The sequence below is a fragment of the Podarcis bocagei genome, assembly GCF_964188305.1.
Source record: "Podarcis bocagei genome assembly, contig: HAP1_SCAFFOLD_283, whole genome shotgun sequence".
Classification (NCBI taxonomy): domain Eukaryota; kingdom Metazoa; phylum Chordata; class Lepidosauria; order Squamata; family Lacertidae; genus Podarcis; species Podarcis bocagei.
Window position 1 is genome coordinate 26,186 of NW_027670165.1, and position 27,475 is coordinate 53,660.

Below are 27,475 nucleotides of genomic sequence, written 5' to 3' on the forward strand. Positions count from 1 at the left end.
AAAGATTTTTACCAAGCTGGACCTAAGGGGGGCGTACAATCTGATACGTATAAGGAAAGGCGATGAATGGAAAACCACCATGTTCACCCCTTTGGGGGCATTTGAATATCTCGTTATGCCATTTGGATTACAAGCAGGCTCAGCGTGCTTTCAATCGCTGATGAACCACGTACTAGGGCCTTTGCTTTACAAGAATTGTGTGGCCTTCCTGGATGACGTGTTGGTGTATTCTGAGAATGAGGAGCAGCATGTGAGAGACGTCAGAGAAGTGTTGCGCAGGCTGCTAGCCAACCGGCTGTGGGTGAAACTGGAGAAGTGTCAGTTTCATACCAAGGAGGTGGAGTTCCTGGGGTACCGCCTGTCAGACAAGGGATTGGCTATGGATCCTGGCAAGGTCCAGGCAGTGCTGGAATGGAAAAAACCCAAAACAAAGAAGGATGTGCAGAGGTTCCTAGGGTTTGGGAACTTTTACCGTAAGTTCATCCGAAACTTTGCCCACCTGACGGCGCCCATAACGGACTGTCTCAGCAGTAAGAAGAAATTTGTTTGGACTGAGGAGGCGGAGCGAGCTTTTGAGGAGCTAAAAAGGGCCTTCGCCTCTGAAGAACAACTTATGCATGTGGATTTACAAAAAAAGATGAGAGTCGAAACAGACGCATCAGACAGAGCCATAGGGGCGGTGCTTCTTCTGCAGCCAGGGAAGGAGGAATCAGAGTGGAGACCGTGTGCTTTTTTTTCACGAAAGCTGAACAAATCCGAGAGGAACTACACGGTGTACGATCGAGAACTTCTTGCTATTCATGAGGCTTTTCGGAGATGGAGGCACCTGCTAATTGGCGCACAACATAAGGTGCAAGTGTGCACTGACCACAAGAACCTAGAGTATTGGAGAACGGCACGAGTGCTCAACCAATGGCAGTTGAGATGGGCCCAGGAGTTCTCCAGATTTAACTTTGAGATTTGTTATGTGCCAGGCCCAGAGAACGTTAGGGCGGACGCTCTCTCACGTAAACCTGAATATTTGGAGGGGGAGGGAGCACCCGAAGAGAGACATGTCATTCCAGAGGACCGCTGGGTGTGTGGGGCGGCATTGGTGGGGCAAAGAGAACTGGTAGAGGGAACGGAGAACGATGAATACGCACAGGACAAACTCAGGGGACTCAGGAGGGAGGGAGATAAACCCGGAGGTTTTGAGGAGAGAAACGGGGCGTTGTACTACAAGGGAGCGTTATATATACCTGAAGGAGAGTTGAGGGGGAAGGTACTCAAGCAGCTGCACGATAGCCCCACAGCGGGGCATTTTGGGCAACACAGAACCATGTGGCTGGTGACCAGGGAATTTTGGTGGCCTAAGGTCAGGGAAGACGTGCGGGAGTATGTGAGGAGTTGTGACCAATGCCAGCGAGCCAAAGGGGAAAGGCGGGCGCCGGCAGGGTTGTTAGAACCGCTACCCACACCAGAAAGACCATGGGCAGCAGTGGCCATAGATTTCATGACTGATCTGCCAAGGTCCAGAGGGAAAACAGCCATCATGGTTGTGGTAGACCTGTTAACCAAAATGGCACACTTTATAGCCTGCTCACATGCGGTCACGGCAGAAGAAACAGCTAAATTGTTTGTAGAAAATGTGTTTAGGTTGCATGGCGCCCCCTTGAGGGTGGTTTCAGACCGAGGGAAACAATTTACTTCCAGGTTCTGGAGGAAGCTCATGAGCTTACTGCATGTAGAGGTCAATTTTTCGACTGCCCGGCATCCTGAAACCAATGGGCAGGCGGAAAGAGCCAATGGCATCCTCCAGCAATATTTGAGGTGTTATGTTAATGACAGAGAGAATGATTGGGTGGAGAAGTTGGCATTGGCGGAATTTGCCTACAACAATGCGGAGAACGTGTCCACGGGGATGAGCCCCTTTTTGGCTAATTACGGGTGCCATCCCAGGGCTTTCCCAGGGGGGGAAGGGGAGAGATGGAGCGTTCCAGCTGCCGAACAGTTCGTAGAAGAAATGGAAGCGATCCATCGCCAGCTCCAACTTAACTTAGACAGGGCCAAGGAGGAATATAAGAGGCAGGCAGACAAACACAGGAGAGAAGGTGAAACCATTAGGGTGGGGGACCAAGTGTGGCTGTCAACCCAAGGGTTACCCTTCAAAGGGGGTTGTAAGAAGTTAAGACCCAAAAGATTGGGCCCATTTGAAATCACACAACAGGTCAATCCAGTGGCTTTCAGACTCCGGTTACCGAACCACATGAAGCTGCACCCAGTTTTCCACAGGTCATTGCTGTCACTGTATAAAGGGGACAGAGAAGGGAGGGTCACTCGGGGACCAGCAATGGAGGAAAGGGAACAAAGCTACCATGTAGCGGAGATCCTCGATTCCAGGTGGAAGGGAGATCAAGTAGAGTATTTGGTAATGTGGGAAGGGGAACCGGAGTCGGAAAACACCTGGGTCAGGGCAGAGGATGTCAATGACGAGGTTTTAATAGAAACTTTTCATCAGAGGTTCCCACGTAAACCTCAGCCTGTAGCGAGGTTCCGGAGGGAATACTTTGCCACCACCGACAAAGAAGAGGAGTTGGAGGGGTTCACAGATTCCGAGGAGGAGGAGGATTCAGCGAGCCAGGACGGCGATCGATGGAGGGAATTGTTCGAGACGTCTGAAGATGAAGAAGATTCTTTTCGGGGTTTTACCTCCTCACCTCCCAGAGGAGAGGAAACGGGAGGGGGTGAGGGGGGCCCTAGAGGGGAGGTGGATGTCAGGGAACTGCCATCGGAGGAACAGGTGGTGGAGGGGCTCAGGGAGGTAGACAGAGACTCAACAGCTGAAGCAGGAACCAGCAGGGGGAGGAGTGGATCTCTGAGGGAATGCGAGCAGGTGGGAGGGCTCAGAGACACTTCCAGCGAGAACAGTGGGGAGGTATCTGAAGCTCCCATAGGGAGACCCACGCCTCGCCGGAAACTGTCACGCCGTGAGTCCAGAAGGCGGGTTTCCGTTAAGGAGCTCTTATGCTGGAAACGATTCCGAAAACAACCACTGTCGGAATCTACAAGTGACTAGGGCAGACATGTTTGAGGAGCTCTGTCACACACAGAGGTTTGTGGAGTTGCACAAACTCTGAGGGACCACGATTTTACGCACAAGCAGCTAATCATCCCATCACAGAGAGGATCAAATTAGATAAGATGGAACTTTAAAATGCAATAGTATGTAATTCGAGTTATAAACATTGATATTGGGTGAGTGGGAAATCACTTGTTTTGTTGAAATAGAATATAGTGGTACCTTGGGTTAAGTACTTAATTTGTTCCGGAGGTCCGTTCTTTTTTTTTTTTTTTAATAATTTTTATTAAATTTCCAGTTAACAAACCAATCATATCACATTAATTCCACATTATACCAATACATAATAAACTCCAAATATTTAGCGGAATTTAAAATTTTTGTTGGGGGTACCCATGCTTTGAGTTCAGAAAGGGTCCAATCATCTCATATTTCTGCTGCTTTGATGTTCACAAGTCCCATCTTTCCATCTCTTTGTTGTTATCCTTTACAAATCCCGTCTTCCAATCTTCTTGCTGTTATCATTTTTCTTCTTAATAACCTCTGAGTTATCTCCACAAGCGAGTTGAAGCAAACATTATTATAGTCCTGTGTGGATTTTCACGCAGATCCAAAAGTCCTATTCAAACGGCAGGCGCCATTTCAGCAGTTCCCATTAAATACAGTCTAAGCGTCTGCTCATTAACTTTCACAGACCAGTTGCTCCATAAGTCAGCCTTTCCAGGGGAGTTCTTGCCAAATCAAACGTAGAATTCAGATATGATAACAGAACAGTGGCTCCCTCCCCCTTTGACTGTAAATCTTGCAACAAAGTCAGTCTCATAATGGCGGTTCCCAATTAGAACTGCGTCATCCAAAAACCATTTGTTACCTTTCCAGATCTTCCACGAAACAGAGCCTTTAGTTGATAATTTCATTTCCACACAGTTTATTTTCCCATCTTACTTGCTGTCAGTCATGTGGCGGTTCTTCTTGGGGAGGGGTTGTTAGGTAAATCATATTGAAAAAGTGAAAAGTCCCCCCCCCCTTTCCGATCCGTTTCAACATACCGACATAGTTGTGATTCTTTGATGTAGTCTTCTGTTCAGTCCAACCCGTCACTCAGCTTCTCAGTGGTCGATTTAATTAGCAATCAGTACACCCTTTCCTTCGCTCGAAACATGTGCATTTACTCTTCTCCAATTACTTATCTTGAGCAATGCAACTAGGATCACAATCAGAAGTAGCATCCAGGAGATCCAAAAACTCCTCCCCCTCCGCCCCCCTCCTTCTTTCGAACTCGGGGGTGATTTATTGGCAACTGCGGACGAGGCAGCATTTTCCTATCCCCTGGGAAAACTCGGGAGGCTAATTTACTCCCATCATTAGCCTCTTAACCTGTCCGTTCTTACCCTGAAACTGTTCTTAACCTGAAGCACCACTTTAGCTAATGGGGCCTACTGCTGCTGCCGCGCCGCCAGAGCATGATTTCTGTTCACATCCTGAAGCAAAGTTCTTAACCCGAGGTACTATTTCTAGGTTAGCAGAGTCTGTAACCTGAAGCGTATGTAACCTGAAGTGCGTGTAACCCGAGGTACCACTGTATAATTGTTGAGTAACAAATGTAGCTTTCTATATGGAAAATTTCTATATTCCAATTGTTTTGTCAATTGGAACATTATTATGATTATTATTAACCACCCAATAATAAGCCCCCACAGGAAAAAAAATCAGATTTTAAAAGGGCACAGGATGTCAATGAAATCAACCAAAGGCCTAGTTTAAAAGGAAGGTTTTGCCAGGTGAACTTCCCTGGTGAGAGCATTCCACAGATGGGGAGTCACTGCAGAGCAGGTCCATTCTTGTGTTGCCACCCTCTGGACCTCTTATGGAGGAGGAACACAAGGAAGGGCCTCAGAAGATGATTTCAGGTCCGGGTAAGATAATATTGAAAGAGGCGGTCCTTGAGGTATTGTGGTTCTGAGCCATTTAAGGCTTTCTAGGTCAAAACCAGCACTTTGAATTGGGTCCAGAAACTAATTGGTTGGTAGCTGCTGCAGCCGGATCAGGAGCGATGTAATTTGCTCTTGTTCTGGTGAGCAACCTGGCCGCTGAATTCTGCACTAGCTGAAGTTTCCACACTGTCTTCAGAGGCAACCCTATGTATAACACATTGCAAGTAATCTTACCTTGAGGTTATCAAGGTTAAGAAATGTAACTTTCTATATGAAAAAAGAATAAAATATTATTACAGAAAAAAGACAGACCACAGCATTCATTCACAGCAGCCTCTCAACAGGCACTAACCTCCATGCCCTATTCAATCTTTTTCACTCAAACCAGAAGCACTTATAAAAAACAAATTATAAACTAAAATACCAAAATCTTTTTAAAGGATCTCTGCGGTAAACTAGGGTTGCCATTTTTTAGGAAATTGTTGAGCCTTTTCCATTGGGTTGCCATACATCTCAGCGTTCCTGACATTTTGCCGATTCCTGTCAGGACATGTCAGGAATTTTCCTGATGTATGGCAAGCCTACAGTAAGTGCTAATCTCCAGGTAATACTCTCTCCAAGATTACAACGGCAGGGCTGTGAAATCAGCTTCAGAGAGTCATTTAGAAAGCCGTGAAACTAATTTCACTTGGAAATGAAGTCTTGCTACCACTTACAAGTTGTCCCATAGAAAATACAACATTTTATGTTGCCTTGTGTTTTCCCCTGATTTCACATAGCTACCCATGCTGCCATTATCCTACTTTGCATGGTTTTGTGCTTTTCAGTATTAATCAGAATCATGCCCCTTTATACTAGTTTTAATGTGTGTCGTTCATAGCTGCTGGTTGAAGGGCACTCATCTCCAAAACACATTGTGTAACTCAAGAAGCTGAATTAATAAAACAGCTTTTTACAGTATGTTCTTGATCTTGTCTTCCTTTTGTTCTACTGCATGTTGCAAAATGGCCTAGAGCAGGTATGTCCAACTTTCAAGAGACTGAGATCTACTCCCACTATAAAAAAACTGGCGGTGATCTACTAAATTTGTTGAGCTTTTTTAGGGAGCCAAAGTTGTTGAGCTTTCAGGAGGTTTCAGGGGGCCACCAAGATCTACCACAGACACAGTGCGATCTACTAGTAGATCCCGATCTACCTGTTGGACATCCCTCTCCCAGAATGCTGTGTACTTCTCCCCTTCCAACAGACGGAAGGGGAACAAGTTCAACTGGCAATGAAGCAGGAGCACATCAGCCTTTCTCAGCAGCAGCTCACGTGTAACTAGAGAAGACAAGAGACAAACAGAACAGGCACCTTTCCATTGCCTCTTCCGCAAGCATTAACTCTTTGTCAGACCATAATTTATTTTATCTGTTTGTTTCTTAAATAAAATTATGAGCTTTTTCAGCGAAAACTCTTCAAAAAATACAAAATTACTCAACCATCGGATATGAACATATTAACTTTTAAAACATTGGAATTGGTAATATTCTCTAGCCCAGACATGTATCATCTTAATTCCTTGCCATATATTTGCGTGGTGGTGATGCTTCTGCTGTAACCCACCGTGGGTCTGAAACCTGACCCAGGACTCTAGCCCAGCCTATGCCAACCTGGTACCCTCCAGATGTTTTGGACTACAATGCCCATCTGCCCCAACCACCATGGGCAATAGTCAGGGATGGTGGGAGTGCTAGTTCAAAAGCATCTGGTGGGCTACAGGTTCCACATCCCTGCACACACAAAGATTGTGGCAAGATCATTTTCTGGCAATGACTTGTGCATCTTCTTGTCTGTCACAGGAGGGCTGGTTACTATGAAGTGTCTCTGCTGCTCTGATCCTAGGCAAAGGCAACATGGCTAGGAGGGAGTAAAACAAATGGGTTGGAATTATGGGAGGGAGGGAGGGAGGGGAGGAGGGGAAAAGATGATAGCAAGAGAACTGCACATAGTGAGAAACTGCAGAGGTGAGGGAGGATGACGTTCGCATATTAAGTTGAAATACCCAACTGCATTTTTTGAACACATCATTCCTCTCTTCTCTTTTGAACCAAATGGTAGCTGGGAAAGCAACATGGAAATATTTACACCATGTGGTGTGGACATCTACCCATTGTAGTACTGTCTGGATTTCAAGCAGTGAAAGAAGCGCTCATTGACCACTCTGAAGAATTAGACGAGCGACCAGAGACTCTTTTCGTTAGGACTCTGATAAAAGGAAAGGGTAAGTAGTGAAGAATAAGAATTTCTACTGGTATTTTCCCAAGATGAAACTTTTAAAGGGCTGTCCAGAAAAACAGAACAAAGGTTCTCTATTACTGCTGCACACAACGGGAAATGCATTACCTAGGAGCCAACACCTAGGGGCTGAGGTCATTCAGAGTGGCTAGTTCTCATGCTATCAAATGACACATTTGTTTGGGTCCATGAAAACCTGGCTTCAGCACATGTGAAGATTTGATTGATTATGACATCTCTAAGAAACAGAACACACCGCTTCTCTCAACAAGCTCTTCCAACATGTTTTGGGCATGGACTCATGTGGCAAATATAACATGTGAACTTTGCAATCACATAGTTACTATCATCATTATACATTATGAATTGCTTCTTGCATGTATGTCTCAAGGCAACTTACAGAGATATAAAAACAGTTTAAACTATGAATAATCATAGTTTAGAAGTCCCGGGTCCTAAGTAAGTCAGATTATTATTATTATTATTATTATTATTATTATTATTATTATTATTATTTATTTTATATTAGGTTTTGACAATAAAAGAGTTTTAAAAAAAATAGAAAAGACAAAAAAGATACAAAATTATAAAATACAAAAATACAGACATTACACACAAAAAAAGAAAAGAAAAAATACATATAAAAAGACAAAAATTCCCTCTTTCTTAATTTCTCCTCTTTGGTTAACTTATTTTCCTGACTCCCTCATGTCTCCCATTTTTGTATCCCTTTTAAAAGTTGGTTCAGCAAATTCATGTCCTGTTAGTCTATCTATTATTAATCCAATCTTGCATTTTACCTTGTTGCTAAAACCCCTGCAATTCATTTCAATGTCCTCAACATTCAAAAATTTTACAATATTTCTGCAAATACATTTTAAATTTCCTCCAGTCTTCTTCCACCGACTCGTCTCCCTGGTCTCGGATTCTGCCAGTCATTTCCACCATCTCCATATAGTCTATTAGTTGCATCTGCCATTCTTCCAAGGTGGGTAGGTCTTGTGTCTTCCAATGCTTTGCGATGAGAATTCTTGCTGCTGCTGTAGCATACATAAAGAAAGTTCTATCCTTCTTTAACACCGATTGGCCAACTATGCCCAGGAGGAAGGCCTCTGGTTTCTTCAGGAAAGTATATTTAAATACCTTTTTCAATTCATTATATATCATTTCCCAGAAAGCCTTGATCCTTGGGCACGTCCACCAAAGGTGAAAAAAAGTACCTTCAACTTCTTTACATTTCCAACATTTGTTATCGGGCAAGTGATATATTTTTGCAAGCTTGACTGGAGTCATGTATCACCTGTACATCATTTTCATAATATTCTCTCTTAGGGCATTACATGCTGTGAATTTAATCCCGGTGGTCCACAACTTCTCCCAGTCAGCAAACATAATATTATGTCCTATATCTTGTGCCCATTTTATCATTGCAGATTTTACCATTTCTTCCTCAGTATTCCATTTCAACAGTGGATTATACATTCTTGAAAGTATCTTAGCATTGGGTTCTAACAGTTCTGTTTCTAACTTTGATTTTTCCACCTGAAAACCATTTTTTTTATCCAAATTGTAAACCTCTCTTATTTGAAAATAGTGTAACCAGTCTCACACCTTCTCTTTAAGTTTGTCATAACTCTGCAATTTCAATTTGTCACCTTCCTGTTCTAAAATTTCCCAATATTTTGGCCATTTAGCCTCCATGTTGAGTTTTTTCAAAGCTTTCGCCTCCATAGGTGATAGCCACCTTGGGGTTTTACTCTCCAAGAAGTCTTTATACCTTGTCCAGACATTAAACAATGCTTTCCTGGCAATATGGTTTTTAAATGCCTTATGTGCTTTTACCTTGCCATACCATAAATATGCATGCCACCTGTCAGGGGTTCAGGAGCAGAGGCACAGGAAAGGGAGGAAACAGAGAGCGAGGGGGGGGGGGAATCCGAAGGAAATATGAGCGATGACAGCGGCCCGAGATCTCCGAGTCTTTCCAGTGAATCGGAAGATTCACAGAAAGGGGCGCCAGTGGTCAGAGCAAGGGGGGCACCTAAGGGGACATCCCAGGGAGAAGGGACCAGAGGAGACTCAGAGAGCAGCAGTTGGAAATCGGGACCAGCTTCCCCACCAGAGCACAGTAGGGGGGAGGGGTCCCAGGTATCGGGAGCTGGCGGCTCGCCGCAAGCGGGAAGGCAGGAGTTAGGATTGGCCACACCTCCATCGGGGAGCGAGGAAACGGTCAAGAGGAAGGCTGCGCGCGCGCGCCAAGTTCAAATGCACAGGAAGGCGGCACAGTAAGCAGTCCGAATAGGGAGCCAGGTCCTAAAGCCCGCCGCAAAGAGGGAGCAGAGTCTGGGGGGTCGGCTTCAGAAGAGTCCAGGAAGGAAGAGACCCCGGGGGGTAGAGGGACCCAGAGGAGAAAGGAAAGACGGAAGAGGTGGAGGAAGGCTAGAGTATTAAGTTGGTGTACAGGAGGCGGAGACTCAGACGGAGCTTCGCCGGTCTAGCTTCTAAGACGTAGAGCTGCACGCTGTGGCTTAAAATGGAAACTGTAACTCAATAAAGACTTTTGTACAATACTACCGGCTAGCGTGGTCCTCTGTGAGCTGGGACCTGGAAGCGGCTCTGACAGTAAGCTCCGTCTCCACAATTTGCACCAAAAGCCTCGCAGCGTGAGTGGACGCAGCGAGGGGTGAAGGTTGGTGCTTCTCGAGCTCACGAAAGCGGACAAGATGAATACCGAACAGCAGATAACATCCCTGCAAAATGCAGTGTCAAATCTAAACGCCGAGATCCTCGCATCCAGGAAGAGGGAGGAGGAAGCGGCTGCCGCCTACAGGGATCTGCAAATCAGGTTGGAAGTGCTTACAAAGCAGGGGCAACCGGGACCCAAATCGGAGGGGATTGGGCTGGGGAGAAGAGGAGGCAGCCTTGTATCTCATTTCGATGGGAATTTACAGCAGTACCCCAACTTCCGAGCAGATGTGCAGTTTGTGCTGCAATTGCTGGACAAAGACTTTAGAGATGAGCAAGAGAAAGTGGGGTTTATTCTATCCCATTTGTATGGAGACGCTAAAGCGTGGCTGCGCAATCTGTGGAGAGATAAGGATCCGGCGCTCCGAAGTGCGGATGCCTTCATTAAGGCGATGGATTCGTGTTTCTTATCAAATATAGACGTTGATATCGCAAGAAAAGAGATACATGGGCTGAAACAAGGGAGGGCCAGTGTGAGGCAATATCATTCCCGCTTTTTTGCACTGGTCAGTGCCCTGGAATGGGACAAAGATTCAGCTCCAGTCAGAGACCTTTTCTGGGAAGAGTTGAACTGTGCGGTAAAAGATGAAATTGCGAGGGGGAAGAGGCCCCGGAGCACTCAGGAGGTCGTTCAGAGGGCGCTGACGATTGGAGTACGTCTAGAAGAGCGGCCATGGAGCAGAGACGAAGGGCGTGGAGGACGCGAGTCGGCCAGAGCGTCTCCCTTCTTTCCCAGGGATGCAGCGCGTGCGCATTCCACGCCTCCGCCAGGAGGAGGAGGGGAACCTATGGAGGTTGGAGGGGCCAGGGCTCAGTCAGCAACCAGAGCCATAACACCGGGAGCAGTCAAAGCGAAGCCTCCTAGAGGGAACAGGAAGTGTTACATCTGTGACAGTCCTCAGCACATGGCGAAAGAGTGTCCCCAGAGGCTCCACAAGCACACTGCAGCCTCCGCAACGGTTACAGAAGCAACTCAGCATAGAGAACCACAGCAGGGAAACGACGGAGTCTGGCTGGAAACAGAGGCACTGGGGCCCAGCCAGACGAGTCAGTGAAGCAGTCCCCAGAGATTTTGCAGCCCACAGACCCCCTCCCGCCCAAACCAGTAGTGCAGCTCACCGCGTCGCTCCAGCTGCCCAATGGACTTACAATAGAATTGCCAATTACAATTGACTCTGGCAGCAACGCGGACTTTATAGGACAGGATTTCATCGAACAGCACAATATAGCGCTACTGCCGGCCACGCTGCCCCTGAAGGTTGTCACGGTGGATGGCAGGGAATTACTAGGGGGGCAGGTGGTGAAGCAAACACCACCAATGGTGGTGCAAATTGGAAATCACAGGGAAGTCATCAGCTTTAATGTCACTCAGCTGTCGGACACGCCTGTAGTTTTGGGCATGAGTTGGCTGGACAGGCACAGTCCAACGTTGGCTTGGTACCAGCGGCAACTAACTTTCGGCTCCTCTTACTGTGCAGAACACTGCATCCTGCCCAGACCGGAGGGGGGAGAAGAGGACTCACAGCTGCAATTAGGCACGCTGCAAGCAGTCCCCCACAAGTACGCGGAATTTTTGGAAGTTTTCTGCGAGAAGGAGGCGGACAAGCTGCCCCCCCACATGCCCTATGACTGCAAGATTGACCTCCTGCCAGGGGCGACGCTGCCGACAGGGAAACTGTATTCCATGTCTGAAGATGAGATGCAGGAACTCAGGGAGTTCATAGATCATAATTTGGAGCGCGGATTCATCCGGGAGTCCAAGGCAGTGGGGGGCAGTCCCGTATTCTTTGTGAGGAAGAAGGACACGCCCCAGAAAAGACTTGTGGTGGACTATCAGATTTTGAACTCAAAAACCAAGCCCACGGCTTTCCCCATGCCCAAAATCGACGACCTCCTCGCGACGGTGCGCAAAGGACGCGTGTTCACCAAGTTGGATCTGCGAGGGGCGTACAACCTTATTCGCATACGGGAGGGCGACGAGTGGAAGACGGCCATGTTCACGCCCCTGGGCACCTACGAATACAGAGTTATGCCTTTTGGATTAAAAAATGGCTCCCACTGTTTTCAGGCTTTTATGCATCACGTGTTAGCGGGGCTCCTTTACAAGAAGTGTGTCTGCTTCCTGGACGACATCCTGATATTTTCAGAATCGCAGGAGGCTCACGACAGAGACGTCAAGGAAGTTCTGCAAAGGCTACAGGAGCATAGACTGTACGCCAAGCTGGAGAAGTGCCAGTTCGACACGACGGAGGTGGATTTCCTGGGCTACAAGTTGTCGGACAAGGGGCTTGCCATGGACAGCGCCAAGGTTCGCGCAGTGTTGGACTGGAAGAGCCCACGCAGCCGGAAGGAGGTCCAGTGGTTTGTCGGCTTTGCTAATTTCTACCGCAAGTTCATCAAGGGCTTCGCGATGCAGACGGCGGCCATTACCGACACGCTCAGCTCCAAGAAGAAGAAATTCATCTGGACAGAGCAGGCGGAGCAGTCCTTTCAGAAACTCAAGCGGCTCTTCTCATCTGAAGAGCAACTGCTGCATGTAAATCCCGGCAAACTGATGAGGGTTGAAACAGACGCCTCAGACAGGGCCGTGGGGGCGGTCCTCTTGCAGCAAGACCCGAATGGGGACTGGAGGCCGTGCGCTTTCTACTCCAGAAAGCTCAGCAAGTCGGAGCAGAACTACACCATCTGGGACAGGGAGTTGCTTGCCATTCATGCAGCCTTCAAGGCGTGGAGGCACTTCCTGATCGGAGCCAAACACCCAGTGCAAGTCCGCACGGACCATAAGAATCTGGAGTACTGGCGCACGGCGAAGTTCCTGAACCAGAGGCACATACGTTGGGCGGAGTTCTTTGCGGATTTCGACTTCAGGATAGAGTACGTCCCTGGTGACAACAACGTCATGGCGGATGCACTGTCCAGGAAGCTGCAATACCTCGAGGAGGCGACGCCAGTGGCGGCCAAGCACATTTTCGCGCCAGAAGCGTGGGCGTGCGCTTCGGCAACCGTAGACCTGGATGCTGTACGTAGCGCGCTGCAGGAAGACTCCTTCGCACGAGCGAAGATGGAGGAGGTGCACAGAGGCACGGCGAAGGGCGACGAGTTCCAGATACGCGAAGGGTTGCTCATACGCAAAGGGGCCCTCTACGTGCCGGGAGACGACCTCCGCGCTAAGGTACTGCAGCAGTTGCACGACGCACCCACCGCCGGGCACTTTGGCACAGAGAAGACGATAGAATTAGTCGCCAGGGACTTCTGGTGGCCCAAGATGCGGGGGGAGGTCGCGGATTACGTCACGAGGTGCGACACCTGCCAGAGGGCTAAGCCAGTGCATAAGCCGCCGGCGGGACTGCTGGAACCGCTGCAAACTCCGTTTGAACTGTGGGAGAGGGTGGCCCTGGACTTTGTCACGGATCTGCCCAGCTCGAGGGGCAAGACAGCAGTGCTAGTGGTGGTGGACTTGTTAACCAAAATGGCACATTTCATTCCGTGTGCGAAGGTGGCCACGGCGGAACAGACCGCCAAACTGTTCATAGATCACGTGTTCAAGGTTCACGGTCTGCCACGGTCTATACTGTCCGACCGGGGGCGACAGTTTATCTCGAACTTCTGGCAGAAGCTGATGGGCATCCTGAACGTCAAGATCAACCTAGCGTCGGCGAGACACCCGCAGACCAATGGACAAGCGGAGCGGGTCAATGCCATCATGCAGCAGTACCTGAGATGTTACGCAAATCAGCAGCCTGCAACGTGGGTGGACTACCTGCCACTCGCCGAGTTCGCCTACAACAACACGAAGCACATGTCCACGGGGGTGACGCCGTTCTTCGCCAACAATGGGAGACATCCCAGAACCTTCCCGGGATTACAGAGCGTGGGGGAGAGGGAGCCACAGGCAGCGGACGCCTTCGCGTCAGAGTTGCAGGAGGTCCACGATCAGCTTCGAAGGCAGTTAGAGCTAGCTAAGCACGCATACAAACTGCAGGCTGACAGACACAGGAGGGTTGGGGAAGAAATACAGGTGGGAGACTGGGTTTGGTTGGCAGCCCAGGCAGTGCCGACCAGATCCTTAGCGAAGAAGAAACTCGGACATAAGCAGCTAGGGCCCTACCAAGTCGAGGCACAGGTCAATCCGGTGGCTTTCCGGTTGAGACTTCCGGAGGGATCCAGGATGCATCCGGTATTCCATAGATCAGTGCTCATTCCCTACAAGGCACCTCACAGATTTCAGGAGCCAGGAACGGCACCGAGCCCGCTCAGGGAAAGGACCACGCAGGGGGGGGGGTCGCCAGAGGGGGTGCCCATCAACGAGGTCACAGAGATTTTAGACTCGAGATGGGGGGAAGAGGGAGTAGAATACCTCCTCGCCAGAGAGGGCACCCCAGCCAGTGCCAACAGTTGGGTGCCGGGCTACGCTTTGGATGAACCTCTGCTCAAAGACGAGTTTCATGCCCTTTTCCCACACAGACCCATGCCAGCCGAGTTTTTCGACGACTGGCTTTTCACACCCACGCTTTCCGCCAGCACGTTCCGGGGGTTTGACTCGGACGAGGAACCGACACTGGGCACACGCTCACCGGAGGGGTCACCCTCGGGGTCTGCCTCAGAACCCTCATATTGGTGGGATGATCGACCAGAGGAGCAGTGGCGCAGGAAGTGGCTGGAGGGTCCCGGGCGAGCAACGCCCCCAGGAGGGACCGAGGAAGAGACGGACATGGACGTGTTCGGGGAGGACCTTGGGTTCGAGCACGGCGGCACGGAGATGGAAGCAGAGGAGGTCGACGTCGACGAGTGCAGTTGGAGGGACGCCACGGGAAACGAACTGTATCCGGCGCTTACCCCCGTAACAACGGAGCACCCAACACCCACGCCTGGAGGAGGGGAGGGGGGAAGGGGGGCTTCGAGGGGGGATGGATGTCAGGGGTTCAGGAGCAGAGGCACAGGAAAGGGAGGAAACAGAGAGCGAGGGGGAGGAATCCGAAGGAAATATGAGCGATGACAGCGGCCCGAGATCTCCGAGTCTTTCCAGTGAATCGGAAGATTCACAGAAAGGGGCGCCAGTGGTCAGAGCAAGGGGGGCACCTAAGGGGACATCCCAGGGAGAAGGGACCAGAGGAGACTCAGAGAGCAGCAGTTGGAAATCAGGACCAGCTTCCCCACCAGAGCACAGTAGGGGGGAGGGGTCCCAGGTATCGGGAGCTGGCGGCTCGCGGCAAGCGGGAAGGCAGGAGTTAGGATTGGCCACACCTCCATCGGGGAGCGAGGAAACGGTCAAGAGGAAGGTTGAAGGCTGCGCGCGCGCGCCAAGCTTCAAATGCACAGGAAGGCGGCACAGTAAGCAGTCCGGATAGGGAGCCAGGTCCTAAAGCCCGCCGCAAAGAGGGAGCAGAGTCTGGGGGGTCAGCTTCAGAAGAGTCCAGGAAGGAAGAGACCCCGGGGGGTAGAGGGACCCAGAGGAGAAAGGAAAGATGGAAGAGGTGGAGGAAGGCTAGAGTATTAAGTTGGTGTACAGGAGGCGGAGACTCAGACGGAGCTTCGCCGGTCTAGCTTCTAAGACGTAGAGCTGCACGCTGTGGCTTAAAATGGAAACTGTAACTCAATAAAGGCTTTTGTACAATACTACCGGCTAGCGTGGTCCTCTGTGAGCTGGGACCTGGAAGCGGCTCTGACACCACCCAAATATATTATCAAATCCTTCAAGGTCCAAAACATCTGTATTCTCAAGAAGTAGCCATTCCTTCAGCCAGCAAAAAGCTGCTGACTCATAATAAAGTTTTAAGTCCGGCAGGGCAAACCCCCCTCTGTCTTTAACATCAGTAAGAATCTTAAATTTTATTCTGGGCTTTTTGCCCTGCCAGACAAATCTAGATATATCTCTTTGCCACTTCTTGAAGCAATCCATCTTATCAATAATTTGCAGTGATTGGAACAAAAATAACATTCTCGGCAATACATTCATCTTAATGACAGCAATTCGACCCAGCAAGGAAAGCTTCAGATTCGTCCAGATTTCTAGATCTTTTTTCACCTCTGACCAGCATTTCTCATAGTTGTCTTTAAATAAGTTCACATTCTTGGATGTCATATTCACCCCCCAAGTATTTTACCTTCTTTACTAGTGTTAAGTCTGTCTCTTTCTGAATTCTCTCTTTCTATATTGGCGTCAAATTTTTCTCCAAAACCTTAGTTTTCAATTTATTCAATTTAAAGCCTGCCACCTGACCAAAATCCTGGATTACTTCTAGGGCCCTCTTAGTGCTTAATATCGGCTCCTGTAATGTCATAACAAGATCATCTGCAAAAGCTTTAAGTTTATATTGTTTAACTCCGACCTGAATACCCTGAATCAAATGGTCCCTTCTGATCATATTTAGCAAAACCTCCAGGACCAAAAAAAAAAGTAATGGGGAGATTGGGCAACCTTGTCGTGTTCCTTTCTCTATTTTAAACTCTTCTGTAACCATATTGTTTACAATCAATTTAGCTTTTTGTTCAGAATATATCGCACCTATACCATTTTCAAAGTTTTGTCCAACCCCCATCCCCTGAAGATTCTTCTTCATAAAACTCCAGGAAATATTGTCAAAGGCTTTCTCCGCATCTATAAAAATCAAGACTGCTTTTGTGTTAATGTTCACCTGCAGCTTTTCTAAAATCTTAATTATATCCCTCGTATTGTCCAATAGATGTCTTCCAGGGAGAAAGCCAGCCTGATCTTTATGTATCACCTCTTCCAAAACTTTTTTCAGTCTTCTAGCCAAAATGTCTGCAAAGATTTTGTAATCCACATTAAGTAGGCGATAGTTCTTAAGTTGTGTCTTTTCAGACTCAGTTTTCGGTATAAGTGTGATATACGCTTCTTTCCACGTCTCCGGTGCCTTTTTCCCCTCCATAATTTCATTGCAAACCTCCTTTAGTGGTTGAATTAAATAGTCTTTCAAAGTTCTGTAGTACTTGGAGGTTAGTCCATCAGGCCCTGGAGATTTGCCCAGTTGCATATTCTGAATCGCGCCTTCCACCTCTTGTTCAGTTATTTTGTAGTTCAATGATACCTTATTTTCTTGAGAAAATTTTTTGTAATCCATTAGTTTTCAAAAATTGATCAATTTTTGACTCAGTCTGCGGCCCTTGTGTATAGAGTTGTTTAAAATATCTCTGGAAGCAGCTTCTAATCTCCTGTGGATTCTGTATATTCTTTCCATCCACTTCAAGATTGGTAACCGTGTTTAGCTTTTGTCTCTTCTTCAGCTGCCATGCTAACAGCTTCCCACATTTATTGGCTGATTCGAAGGTCTTTTGTCTCATCTGTTTAACTTTCCATTCAATGTCCTGATTTATCATTTTCATGTATTGTACTTGATATAACTTAATTTCTCTCAATATCTCTTGTGATTTTGGTTTAGCTCTAAGTTTTTTCTCTCCTTCTCTTATTTTCTCCAAAATCTTCTCTTTTTTCTCATTTTGAGTTCTCCTTTTTATTGAATTTTGCTGGATCAAAAACCCTCTCATTACAGCTTTGCTTGCGTCCCAGATTGTTCTTTTTTCCACTGTAGTCTTCAAATTTATCTCAAAATAGTCTTTTATAATTTTTTGGGCCTTCTTGATAATTTCTGGATCTCTAAACAAGGTGTCGTTCATCCTCCATCTAAAGGAACCAGTCAATGTTGGTTTCATTTCCATTTTCACAGGGTTATGGTCGGAGCAGGTTTTTGGGCAGATTTCCACTTTTTGGATCTTAGGAGCCATTCCTCTGGTTATCCAGATTTGGTCAATCCTTGTCCAAGTCTTTTGGGCTTCAGAAAAGAATGTCCCCTCTCTGCCTAGGGGGTTCTTAGTTCTCCAAATGTCAATTAAATCCATATTGTCTGTCATTTCAAAAAAGGTTTTCGGTAGTCTTCCGTCTTTTGTCACCACTTGTCTTTCTGACTTATTTGTCCATATTTGTCGATACCACTCCATTCATGTCTCCAAACATAATGATGTTAAAGTCCATAAAATCCAACAATGTCTCATGCAGTTTCTTGTAAAATTCTGATTTCCCCTCATTTGGTGCATATATCCCTATTATCAAAAATTTCTCACCTTGGAATTGTATTTCAATAGCCACAAATCTTCCTTGGTCATCTTTGAAAACGAATTTAGGTGATAAACTTTCTTTTGCATAGATCACCACTCCTCTCTTTTTAACTTTGTCTGATGAAATAAATTCTTGTCCTAATCTTTTGTTAATTAGTACTTTCCTGTGTGTTCTAATCACATGGGTTTCTTGCAAACATATCAAGTCCAATTTTTCCTTTTTCAATAAGTGGAAAATTTCCCCCCTCTTGTCAGGGGAATTCAGGCCTCGAATGTTCCAACTTAATACCTTCATAGACATTGTGTGGTTATTCTGCTTCTCCTCCAACTGCTCCCAATGCTTGTTCTTGGTCTGTGGGTGGTCTCACTTCTGGTTTGTCCAGTACCAATGGCGGCTTTGCTAGGTCCAAAACTCCTGGTTTTAATTTTGGTTCTCTTCTCTCTGCCTCTTTTTGTAATTCTTCCTCATGATCCTTCAGGAATCTCTTTTTGTCCTCCTCTGATCTTATCTTCACCTTTTCCCCTCTGTAAGTAAACGATAACCCCTGGGGAAATTCCCACCTGAAGATGACACTGTTTCTTCTTAACAGATTCACCAGGTCTCCGTAGTTAGCTCTGAGGTCCAATAGATATTTTGGAATATCTTTAAAAATTTCTATCCTGGAATACTCTATTTCCAATGAATTCTGGTAATGTAGGCCCAGTATTTTATCTCTCTCTTCTTTGGATCTGAGTGTAATCAAACAGTCCTTGTTCTTTCTTCCCCCTTTGTTCTCTTTGCCAAGTCTGAAGGCTGTCTTTATCTTGAAATCTTTCTCTGGATCAAGGCCCCAGAATTCTTCAAATTCCTGTGTAAGAAAGTCATTCAATTTTCCTTCTTCCAATTCCGGTACCGCCCTGATCCTTATATTAGCCTGTTTATCTTTCAATTCAATTAAGGACAACTGTGCCTTATGGTCTTCTAATTGCTTATTAATTGGCTGTAATTTTCCTTCTACCACCAGCACCTTTTCTTTAGCCTCATCAGCAATCTTCCTTGTCAGTTTAGATTCCTGCAGCAGTCGGTCAATGGCCTGAGTATTGGAGCTGATAGTTGTAGTATTTAAGTCAATTTTAGCTGACAGTTTTTCCAAGGCTCCAAATATTTTGTCTAATAATGCTTTTAATGTCTCTTCAGCACCCATACTTTTTGCTCCAAGCTGCCCAGTATCTTCTTTTTCTAAGACAGGAGGTGCTACTATTGATTGTCTTCATTGCTGCAATCTAGTTTTTATCCTTGTAGGCTGGGGTTTTTCCTGATCCATTACTTTATCTTTAGAATTCAAGGTCGCTCACACAGTTCAAGCTTCCTTTCTGGTGAGAAAGTTTCTAAACCTGCCGTAATGGAAAATTCCCCAGCTCTATCCCAGGCCTCCTCTAGGGGAGCACCTTGGCAACAATGTTACTTTCAAGGCAACTTTTCCAAAAGCAGTCCTGCCCTTTTTAACTTTCACTTTTTCAATAAAAGGCAACAGTTCAATAATAGGCAACAATTGCAAGGAGTCCTTTCCAGTTCACATGCAGAGTATTCACCGACAGTTACAAATGTTTATAAGCGGTGCAACACTTTCTCACTGTCTCTGGCAGACCAATATCAGGGATTAGGCAGTGGTCTTTTTTCCTCACTTGTATCTGGCATTAAAATTTAGACTCCTCTGTTCTGCTTCTCCAGCTCTAGCTTCAAAAGTCTTTGCTTTAATCCTATTCACAAAAACCGGAAGACGGACTTCCTTTTTGCGACTTCCCGCTTCAGTGCCAAATTCAAGTTCGCTGCGTCGATCGAAGGCAAGCCCAACCTTTGATCTCCCGATTTTTAAACAGTCTTACCCACGGGTTATAATTTAGAAGCCGAATTTTCAAAGGAAAAAGGTCAGCGCTCTCCGGCAACAGCTGCGCGGCTTCACTCCACGGAAGTAGCGATCGACTCTCAGCACCGCGCCACCCCCGTTCCGCTCCGGAGCCCCTCGCGGGGTCCCTTCGCTACTTGGGGGGGCGCTTCTGGCACCCGCCGAGTCCCACGGCCGCAGGCTTGTCCTGCCTGCAGTTTTAGGACGGGTCCCCGCTGCGCCGTAGCGGTAAGACCCCAGGTTCCGCGGAGCTTCTCCTCCAGATCAGAAGGAGACCGCCATTGCCATTGGCGCCGCCTCCGGAAGTGCTAAGTAAGTCAGATTATCCTCTACCAGGTCCAGGGCCTTCTCAGTAATGGCTCCAACCTGGTGGAATGCTCTGTCCCATGAGACCAGGGCCCTGCAGGATTTAACTTCCTTCCGCAGGGCCTGTGTTGTTGTTGTTTAGTCATTTAGTCGTGTCCGACTCTTCGTGACCCCATGGACCAGAGCACGCCAGGCACTCCTGTCTTCCACTGCCTCCCGCAGTTTGGTCAAACTCATGCTGGTAGCTTCAAGAACTCTGTCCAACCATCTCATCCTCTGTCGTCCCCTTCTCCTTGTGCCCTCCATCTTTCCCAACATCAGGGTCTTTTCCAGGGAGTCTTCTCTTCTCATAAGGTGGCCAAAGTATTGGAGCCTCAGCTTCACGATCTGTCCTTCCAGTGAGCACTCAGGGCTGATTTCCTTAAGAATGCCTGTAAGACAGAGTTATTCTGCCTGGCTTTCAATTTGAATTTAGCCTTGTCTTTTATTCCCCTTCCTCTCCTCCCCTCCCCTTTTTATGAAGACTACCCACTCTGGGATCCCACAGCTAATTCTCCCCTGGTCTCCTCTCTGGCCCAAATAGGACTAATTTAGCCAGCTAGCCTTGCTGTTCATCTAATGTTTATTGGCTGTATTTCCCCCCTAAATTGATTTTTGAATTCTGAATTTATTGTTATTCACGTTTCATACGGTATTTTATGCTGTTTTTTGTTGCATCAATTAAGTGTTTTAAATTTGCTGTTAGCCACCCTGAGCCCAGTTTTCTGAACTGGGAAGGGTGGGGTATAAATAAAAAAATATTATTATTATTTATTATAAAAGGTTTTAAAACAGTACAAAAACCAACAACAACTAAATATGGGTTAAAACAAAACAAGGTATACACCTATTGAAGTGACCTTTGTACACGACTGGGAAAGCTTGTTGGGGGAAAAATGTCTTCCTTTTTTGGGGGGAAAGTGCAGAGTCATATTCTGAATGCAGTTCCAAAGAACAGGGACATTCACTCTGAAAGACACAATGTGAATTACTTTGGGGCTGGCCTGCCCAATAATTCCTTTCACTAACTCCACAGTTTATTACTGGTGCTAAGGGCTCCTCCAGAAAACGTTTTTTAATTGCACATTCATAATGATTTGTGCTCATAATACTTTCAGGGTGGTTATATCCAACTCCATTGTCAATACTATTTATGCCTGCAAAGATTTTGAGTTCTCATCCTGAAGCAAAGTTCTTAACCTGAAACACTATTTTTGGGTTAGCAGAGTCTGTAACCTGAAAGGTATGTAACCTGAAGTGTATGTAACCTGAGGTACCACTGTACAATATTAAAAAATAACCCATAGTTATTTAAAGGTAAAGGTAAAGGTACCCCTGCCCGAACGGGCCAGTCTTGACAGACTCTGGGGTTTGTGCGCCCATCTCACTCTATAGGCCATGGGCCAGCGCTGTCCGGAGACACTTCTGGGTCACGTGGCCAGCGTGACAAAGCTGCATCTGGCGAACCAGCGCAGCACACGGAACGCCGTTTACCTTCCCACTGGTAAGCGGTACCTATTTATCTACTTGCACCCAGGGGTGCTTTCGAACTGCTAGGTTGGCAGGCGCTACTTTACACCCAGTTTTATATCTTGTGATCCCATTTCCTGTAGGCAATGATTTTCCATCCTAATTTAGCAAGAGAGAAAGAAAAAAGCTCCTTCCATTTCCACCACTTCCATTCTTTTCCAAAAAGCATCAGCAGAAGCTTGATAGATAGAAGTGAAATTTGATCGTGATGGCCTTCCATGGAAAGATCTAAACTTGTCGACATCACACTGTATCAGATACCAGTTTTCTCTTCAAAAATCAAAATGGTAGAGCTGTCGAGAAATCTCACTTTTTGCTGATACTGAAAAGTGCGGATGCATGTGACCTCATTCTGAGCGTATGCACATGTGTGAGCGGCAAAACCCTGAAGTAACCTGTTCCGTTACTTCCGGGTCGCCGTGGGAGGCAACCTGAAAAGATTTAAGATTTAACTTGAAGCGACTTTAACCCGAGGTATGATTGTTGTTATTTCTCACTGATTTTCCATAGGTATTGCATTATCAATTGGTCACAGCTGGAGGCAACAGAGACGCTTTGTTGTAGTTACTCTGCAGAAGCTGTGGCGGGAAAAGAAAGGCATGGAGCACCAAGTAGCAGAGGAGGCCCATCAGCTCGTGGAGGCTTTTGCACATTCAAAGGGTATGTGGTGCTAAGTGATGGTGCTGAGCTTGCATATGGAGATATATTTGTGTCCTACCTCTGTCCATTTTAGAAAGGAATGTGATATGCTTTTCTTGGTTCCTAATGGAGATCCCAGCAATTTCTCTTGACCACCATGAACTCCCACTCTCAGTATGAACTGGACCAGCTGAGCTAACATTAGTATAACTTTATTTTGCAGGACAACCACTTGACCCCTCCATGCCCATCGCTACTTCAGTCTCCAACGTGATATGTGCTGTGGCTTTTGGACACCGGTTTGCTCTTGAAGATGAACGGTTCCAGAAGCTGATGGAAGCCATAGAATTTATCCTACAATTTGTATGTAGCTTTGGTTATGCTGTGAGTAGTCATTTCCATTCCTGCCAAAGGGCTTTAATACCTCCCAAGGGCTTTAATACCACAAATCAATATTCTGATAGAGGGTTGGAGAAGTGAGATCAGGTTTAAATTGATCTGAGATAAGGGCCACTTACTATCTCACAGCCTGATCCATTGCTCATGATTATCATTGAGATAAAAAACACACCAAACCCCCCCATAAAAAACAACAAAAGAAGACCTTGTCCACCACAGGAGACTCTTTAGAAGGAAGATGGGACGAAAATGGAAAAATGACCTTGAGAACAGATCATCTAGAGCCCACCAAAGGGAACAGAGGTGAACAAAATAATCTTCTCAAGAAGGGAATTACATAGTTTTGTTGCCATCATAGAAAACTAAATGTGTCTACTCTATACCCACCTAGCAGTGGCAATCATGGTGAGGCCCCTGCAGCCACCACTTGGCTGGAATTTTTTTTTAATGAAAGAGAGACCAGCAACTTAAGCACTATCGCTATTGCTGAGGAAAGCAGCCCCCTTCTGCTAAACCCTTTCCTCAAATTTAAGTTCAGTTCTCCACATTTCTACATCCATTCCTAATCTGTAAAAAAAAAGTACTCATAAAACTTACCGTACTTGAATTTCCCCCCATCCCTATTCTCCACCCACCTCCAAGTACCACAAAGGGGCACTAACTTGTTCCAGGAGAGGTCCTGTGATTGTGCCCAGTTTTGAAATTATGCCGGGGAGCTGGAAAAATATTTTGAGCCATAGTTTTCTTTCACATTTTCAGCTAGGGATAATTCACAGAATCCAATCATTGTGGGATTCCAGAGAAGCTATAGACACCTTCCTTCTTCTTAGTGAGACTCAAACTAATATGCTAGCCCTGAAGAATAATGCAGATCATCTTTTATAAGTGCAATTCCAAAGCACAAATGGTTTGAAGAAGCTTCCTCATGGTAATGGCAGCATTTCTGCTATCTTTCCTTTAGCTTTATGAAATGCTCCCATGGCTCATGAAACATCTCCCAGGGCCCCACAAGAAGGCTTTCTCCTGCGTGGAGATGGTGCGTTCATTTGCAAAGGAGGAGATAGAGAAGCATAAGGAGAATCAGTCTGTGCATGAGCCACAGGATCTCATTGATTTCTATCTACTTCAGATGGAGAAAGTAAGTATCTGCTTGGATGAGTGAATGCTGCTCATCCAAGGAATCATTATATTCCATGTTATGTTGATGTTAAAATGTCACATCTCTCTTGCAATGTTGGCAGTTCTGTGTTCAGGATGCTCATTATCTGTGTTATATCTGTCCATATATTCCGTGTTCCAAAGTTCAATTGTCTTTTACCACCGCTGGGTGGTGACCCCTCTGGGCGTGGTAATCCAGTCAGGGAAAAAGAGAGGCAGACTATGTTTAGGGCACCTTTTCTAGCCCCTCCCCCATTTTGGAGTGAGCAGAGTAGATCCTAAAAAGGTCTGCTCAGTCATGGATACAGCTGCCGAGCTGCTCAACTGCCTTGTTCCTTGAGTCAGAATGACTGAATCTGTATCCACCGCCCATGTGCTGCTTCATGACTAAGGGCTTCCACATTTCATAATCCTGCCCCTGTTACCATATGCTGATCACCATGGAACTTTTGGTGTTTGCGTTTGGGATTTGTTTTTTGGAAGACGCCTGTACATGAATTTGTTTTATGTCTGTAGATCAGTGCACACTGACCAATGAACAGTCTTCGCAGTAAGGCTCTGTACTGATGGCATGAGTTCTCATGGCGACCGGTAAATTCCGTTGTAACATACCGCTTGTTATCACCTGCCTGTTCTACCGTTGATGACTTCTTGGATCATTCTTTGTCTAGCTCCTCCCCTTTGACCTTACCGCCTTGGGTGACCCTGCTGGGAGTATGAGATTCCCAATGGCTTCACTCACAAGGGTCATAGGAATGTGCAATCCCACTCACCACGAAAAGGTGATGATCCAGTGAGTGAGGGCAGCAACAGCGGGGGGGAGGGGGTGGCAGCAGCTTCCCATTTCACCTTAGGCACTATAAGAGGATACCCCACCTCTCATGAAGCATGTGTGGGTGGTATGGTAATAAGTGGGGGGAGGAAGATAAAGTGCTGAAGGACAGAATATAATGCATGTAAATGACATGTCACTTTCCCCATTTTCAACACCAGAGCAGGAATGACCCAGAGTCCACCTATGATGAAGAAAACTTGGCCCAGTGCATTTTTGACCTCTTTGTAGGAGGGTCGGACACAACTACGTGTTCTCTGAAATGGGCACTCCTCCTCCTGGCAAGTCATCCAGATATCCAAGGTGAGAGAGGAGATCCAGGGCTTCTCTTGACCACTAAGGTGGAGCATAGTTCTTTAAAGGTTTCATAAGGAAGCCTACAATAGTAGGTTTGGAAGGGACCCCAAGGGTCTTCTAATACAACCCCCTGCAATGCAGGAATCAACACATTCCCCCCTCCAGTTTGATACCATACCACAACCTGTACCTGTTTTCTTTTGCAAATCTGCTAGCAGTTTCTTTATGCAGCAAATGTACAAGAATGCCCCTGCTGTGAGATAAGTGACTGAGCCTCATTCCTGCCTCTCCGTGCTCCATTACATGAGGGATTCAGGTGGCACTGTGGTCTAAAGCACTGAGCCCCTAGGGATTGCTGATTAGAAAGTTGGCAGTTCGAATCCATAAGACAGGTGAGCTCCTGTTGCTCTGTCCCAGCTTCTGCCAACGTAGTTCGAAAGCATTCCAGTGTAAGTAAACAGGTAGTGCTGCGGTGGGAAGGTAATCAGTATTTCTGTGTGCTCTGGCACTCATCATGGTGTCCAGTTGTGCCAGAAGTGGTTTAGTCATGCTGGCCACATGACCCGGAATGCTGTCTGTGGATAAACACCAGCTCCCTAGGCCTGAAAGCGAGATGAGCGAAGCACCCCATAGTCTCCTTTGATTGGACTTAACCATCTAGGGGTCCTTTACCTTTACCTTTATATGAGTGATGCTAGCCAAAGATTAGATGAGGAATGAGTATTAGTGAAACTAAGTAGGAAATATTGAGGGCTGGGGGTGGAGAATGAATATATGACAGCCTTTGATCCCAGCTCTTCAGCAAATCCAGCCAGCTCTGGTAACCAGAAACAACTGCGATGAGCTTCACTTTCAGCCTTTTCACACCTGGGATCTAGAGTGGGGAAGATCCATGTACACAGATGAGCTATTTGGAGGACCAGGTGACCTAAAAATGCTAGAAACTGGGACTCATTCACAGAGATTTTGAGGCATCTAATCATAAGCCTGCATTTTATTAATGTTTGATCAGGTTCCTAAATTAAATGGGCTTAGATTTTCAAATGTTTCATGCCAGGCAAGAAGACAGCTGTTTAGAGAACACTGGCAATGTTTTCCTCCTAGACAAGGGGCCCCTTGATTTATAGCAGAAAACAATTCTCAAAGTCGTAAAAGCTGGAATTACAGACTAAGAGTGAGGACACTGACCCTACATGTTACAGAAGATAAAAAAGGCAGAGATAAACATAATTAGGAATGAGTAAATAGTAAAATAATACCAATGTGCCTCCCAGTAAAATGAGCCAGATCTTCTTTCTAAGGTTAAAAGGCCAAGACCAAATGGAGAAGCATCTAGCTGGCAGAAAGAGAGCATTTTTGAGAGCATTTTTGGGAAGTCTTTTTAAAGCTGTTTCTTTCTTAAACTGAGAGAGTTAGAGGGCAATAAATGTTGGGAAAAGCAGCTGGCTGAAGGGGGTGTGTGTAAACTGAAGAGGCTTCTTTTGAAAGCTGTTTTCTACTAAGTTCCTTTTTTTACTTTACAAAGGCCTTATTCCTTTTAAAAGGCTACCTATGTTATGTATTAAATATATTTGCTTAAATGTAACTATGCAAAGGATTTAAGAAATGCTAGATTCTTATTTCATATAGTTGTAAGAGTTGTATTTATCCTGAAATTAAGTCAGCCACCAGCCTAGCCCCCCTGCCAGACAAGGAGACGCCATCCAAGCAGTCCTGATATATAGCTGTCAGGCATTTGTTTAGAAACCTTCAAATGAAGGAGATCTTTCAATGTTGATGTGAAACTCAAGATCCTTGACATATGTTTAAAATAAAAATTTAAGATTAACCATTTGTTTTAGAAGGCAATAGGGCAAGGAGGGCAAGAGGTGAGCTGGTAATTAAGATTCCTTGTTGAGACACATGTAAGATATATTACTACTTATTTGTCATTTATAGATGTAACAATATATAGCTCTTTGTGTTCCATATAAGGACAGGAGGATATGGGTGTATCTTTTAGGATTGGTTATAGCAATCAGCCAATAGGAAATCCAACCAGGCTGATTGGACAGAGGCAGCCACAGGAGGAGCAAAGGGGGCTGGATTAAGGGAATATAAGTGCTGGCCATAATGGCAGGAGGCCAGGCCAGAGCTTGGTAACCATATACCACTGTGCCTCTCATTTATTTGTCTGACAAATAAATTATTATTTTAATTTCTCTATTGCTGCGTTGAATATTTCATTCCAGCTAAGCGTTAACCACAAGCAGGGTGCAACAATTTATGGAATATGTTCAAGGGAATTAAATGTCCATCTGAA

General features: G+C 46.2%; 1 protein-coding gene and 1 long non-coding RNA gene across 2 annotated transcripts in view; both read left to right on the plus strand.

Moving 5' to 3' along the window:
• LOC308579620 overlaps nt 1-27,475 on the plus strand; it is a 53,077-nt gene that overhangs the window by 21,986 nt on the left and 3,616 nt on the right. The window lies entirely within an intron of this gene.
• LOC308579619 (cytochrome P450 2J2-like) overlaps nt 1-27,475 on the plus strand; it is a 33,024-nt gene that overhangs the window by 3,000 nt on the left and 2,549 nt on the right. The window contains exons 2-6 of the mRNA XM_081214196.1: nt 7,093-7,255; nt 22,359-22,508; nt 22,711-22,871; nt 23,848-24,024; nt 25,038-25,179. Of these exons, the coding sequence (XP_081070322.1) occupies nt 7,093-7,255; nt 22,359-22,508; nt 22,711-22,871; nt 23,848-24,024; nt 25,038-25,179 (793 nt within the window). The remainder of the gene's footprint in view (nt 1-7,092; nt 7,256-22,358; nt 22,509-22,710; nt 22,872-23,847; nt 24,025-25,037; nt 25,180-27,475) is intronic.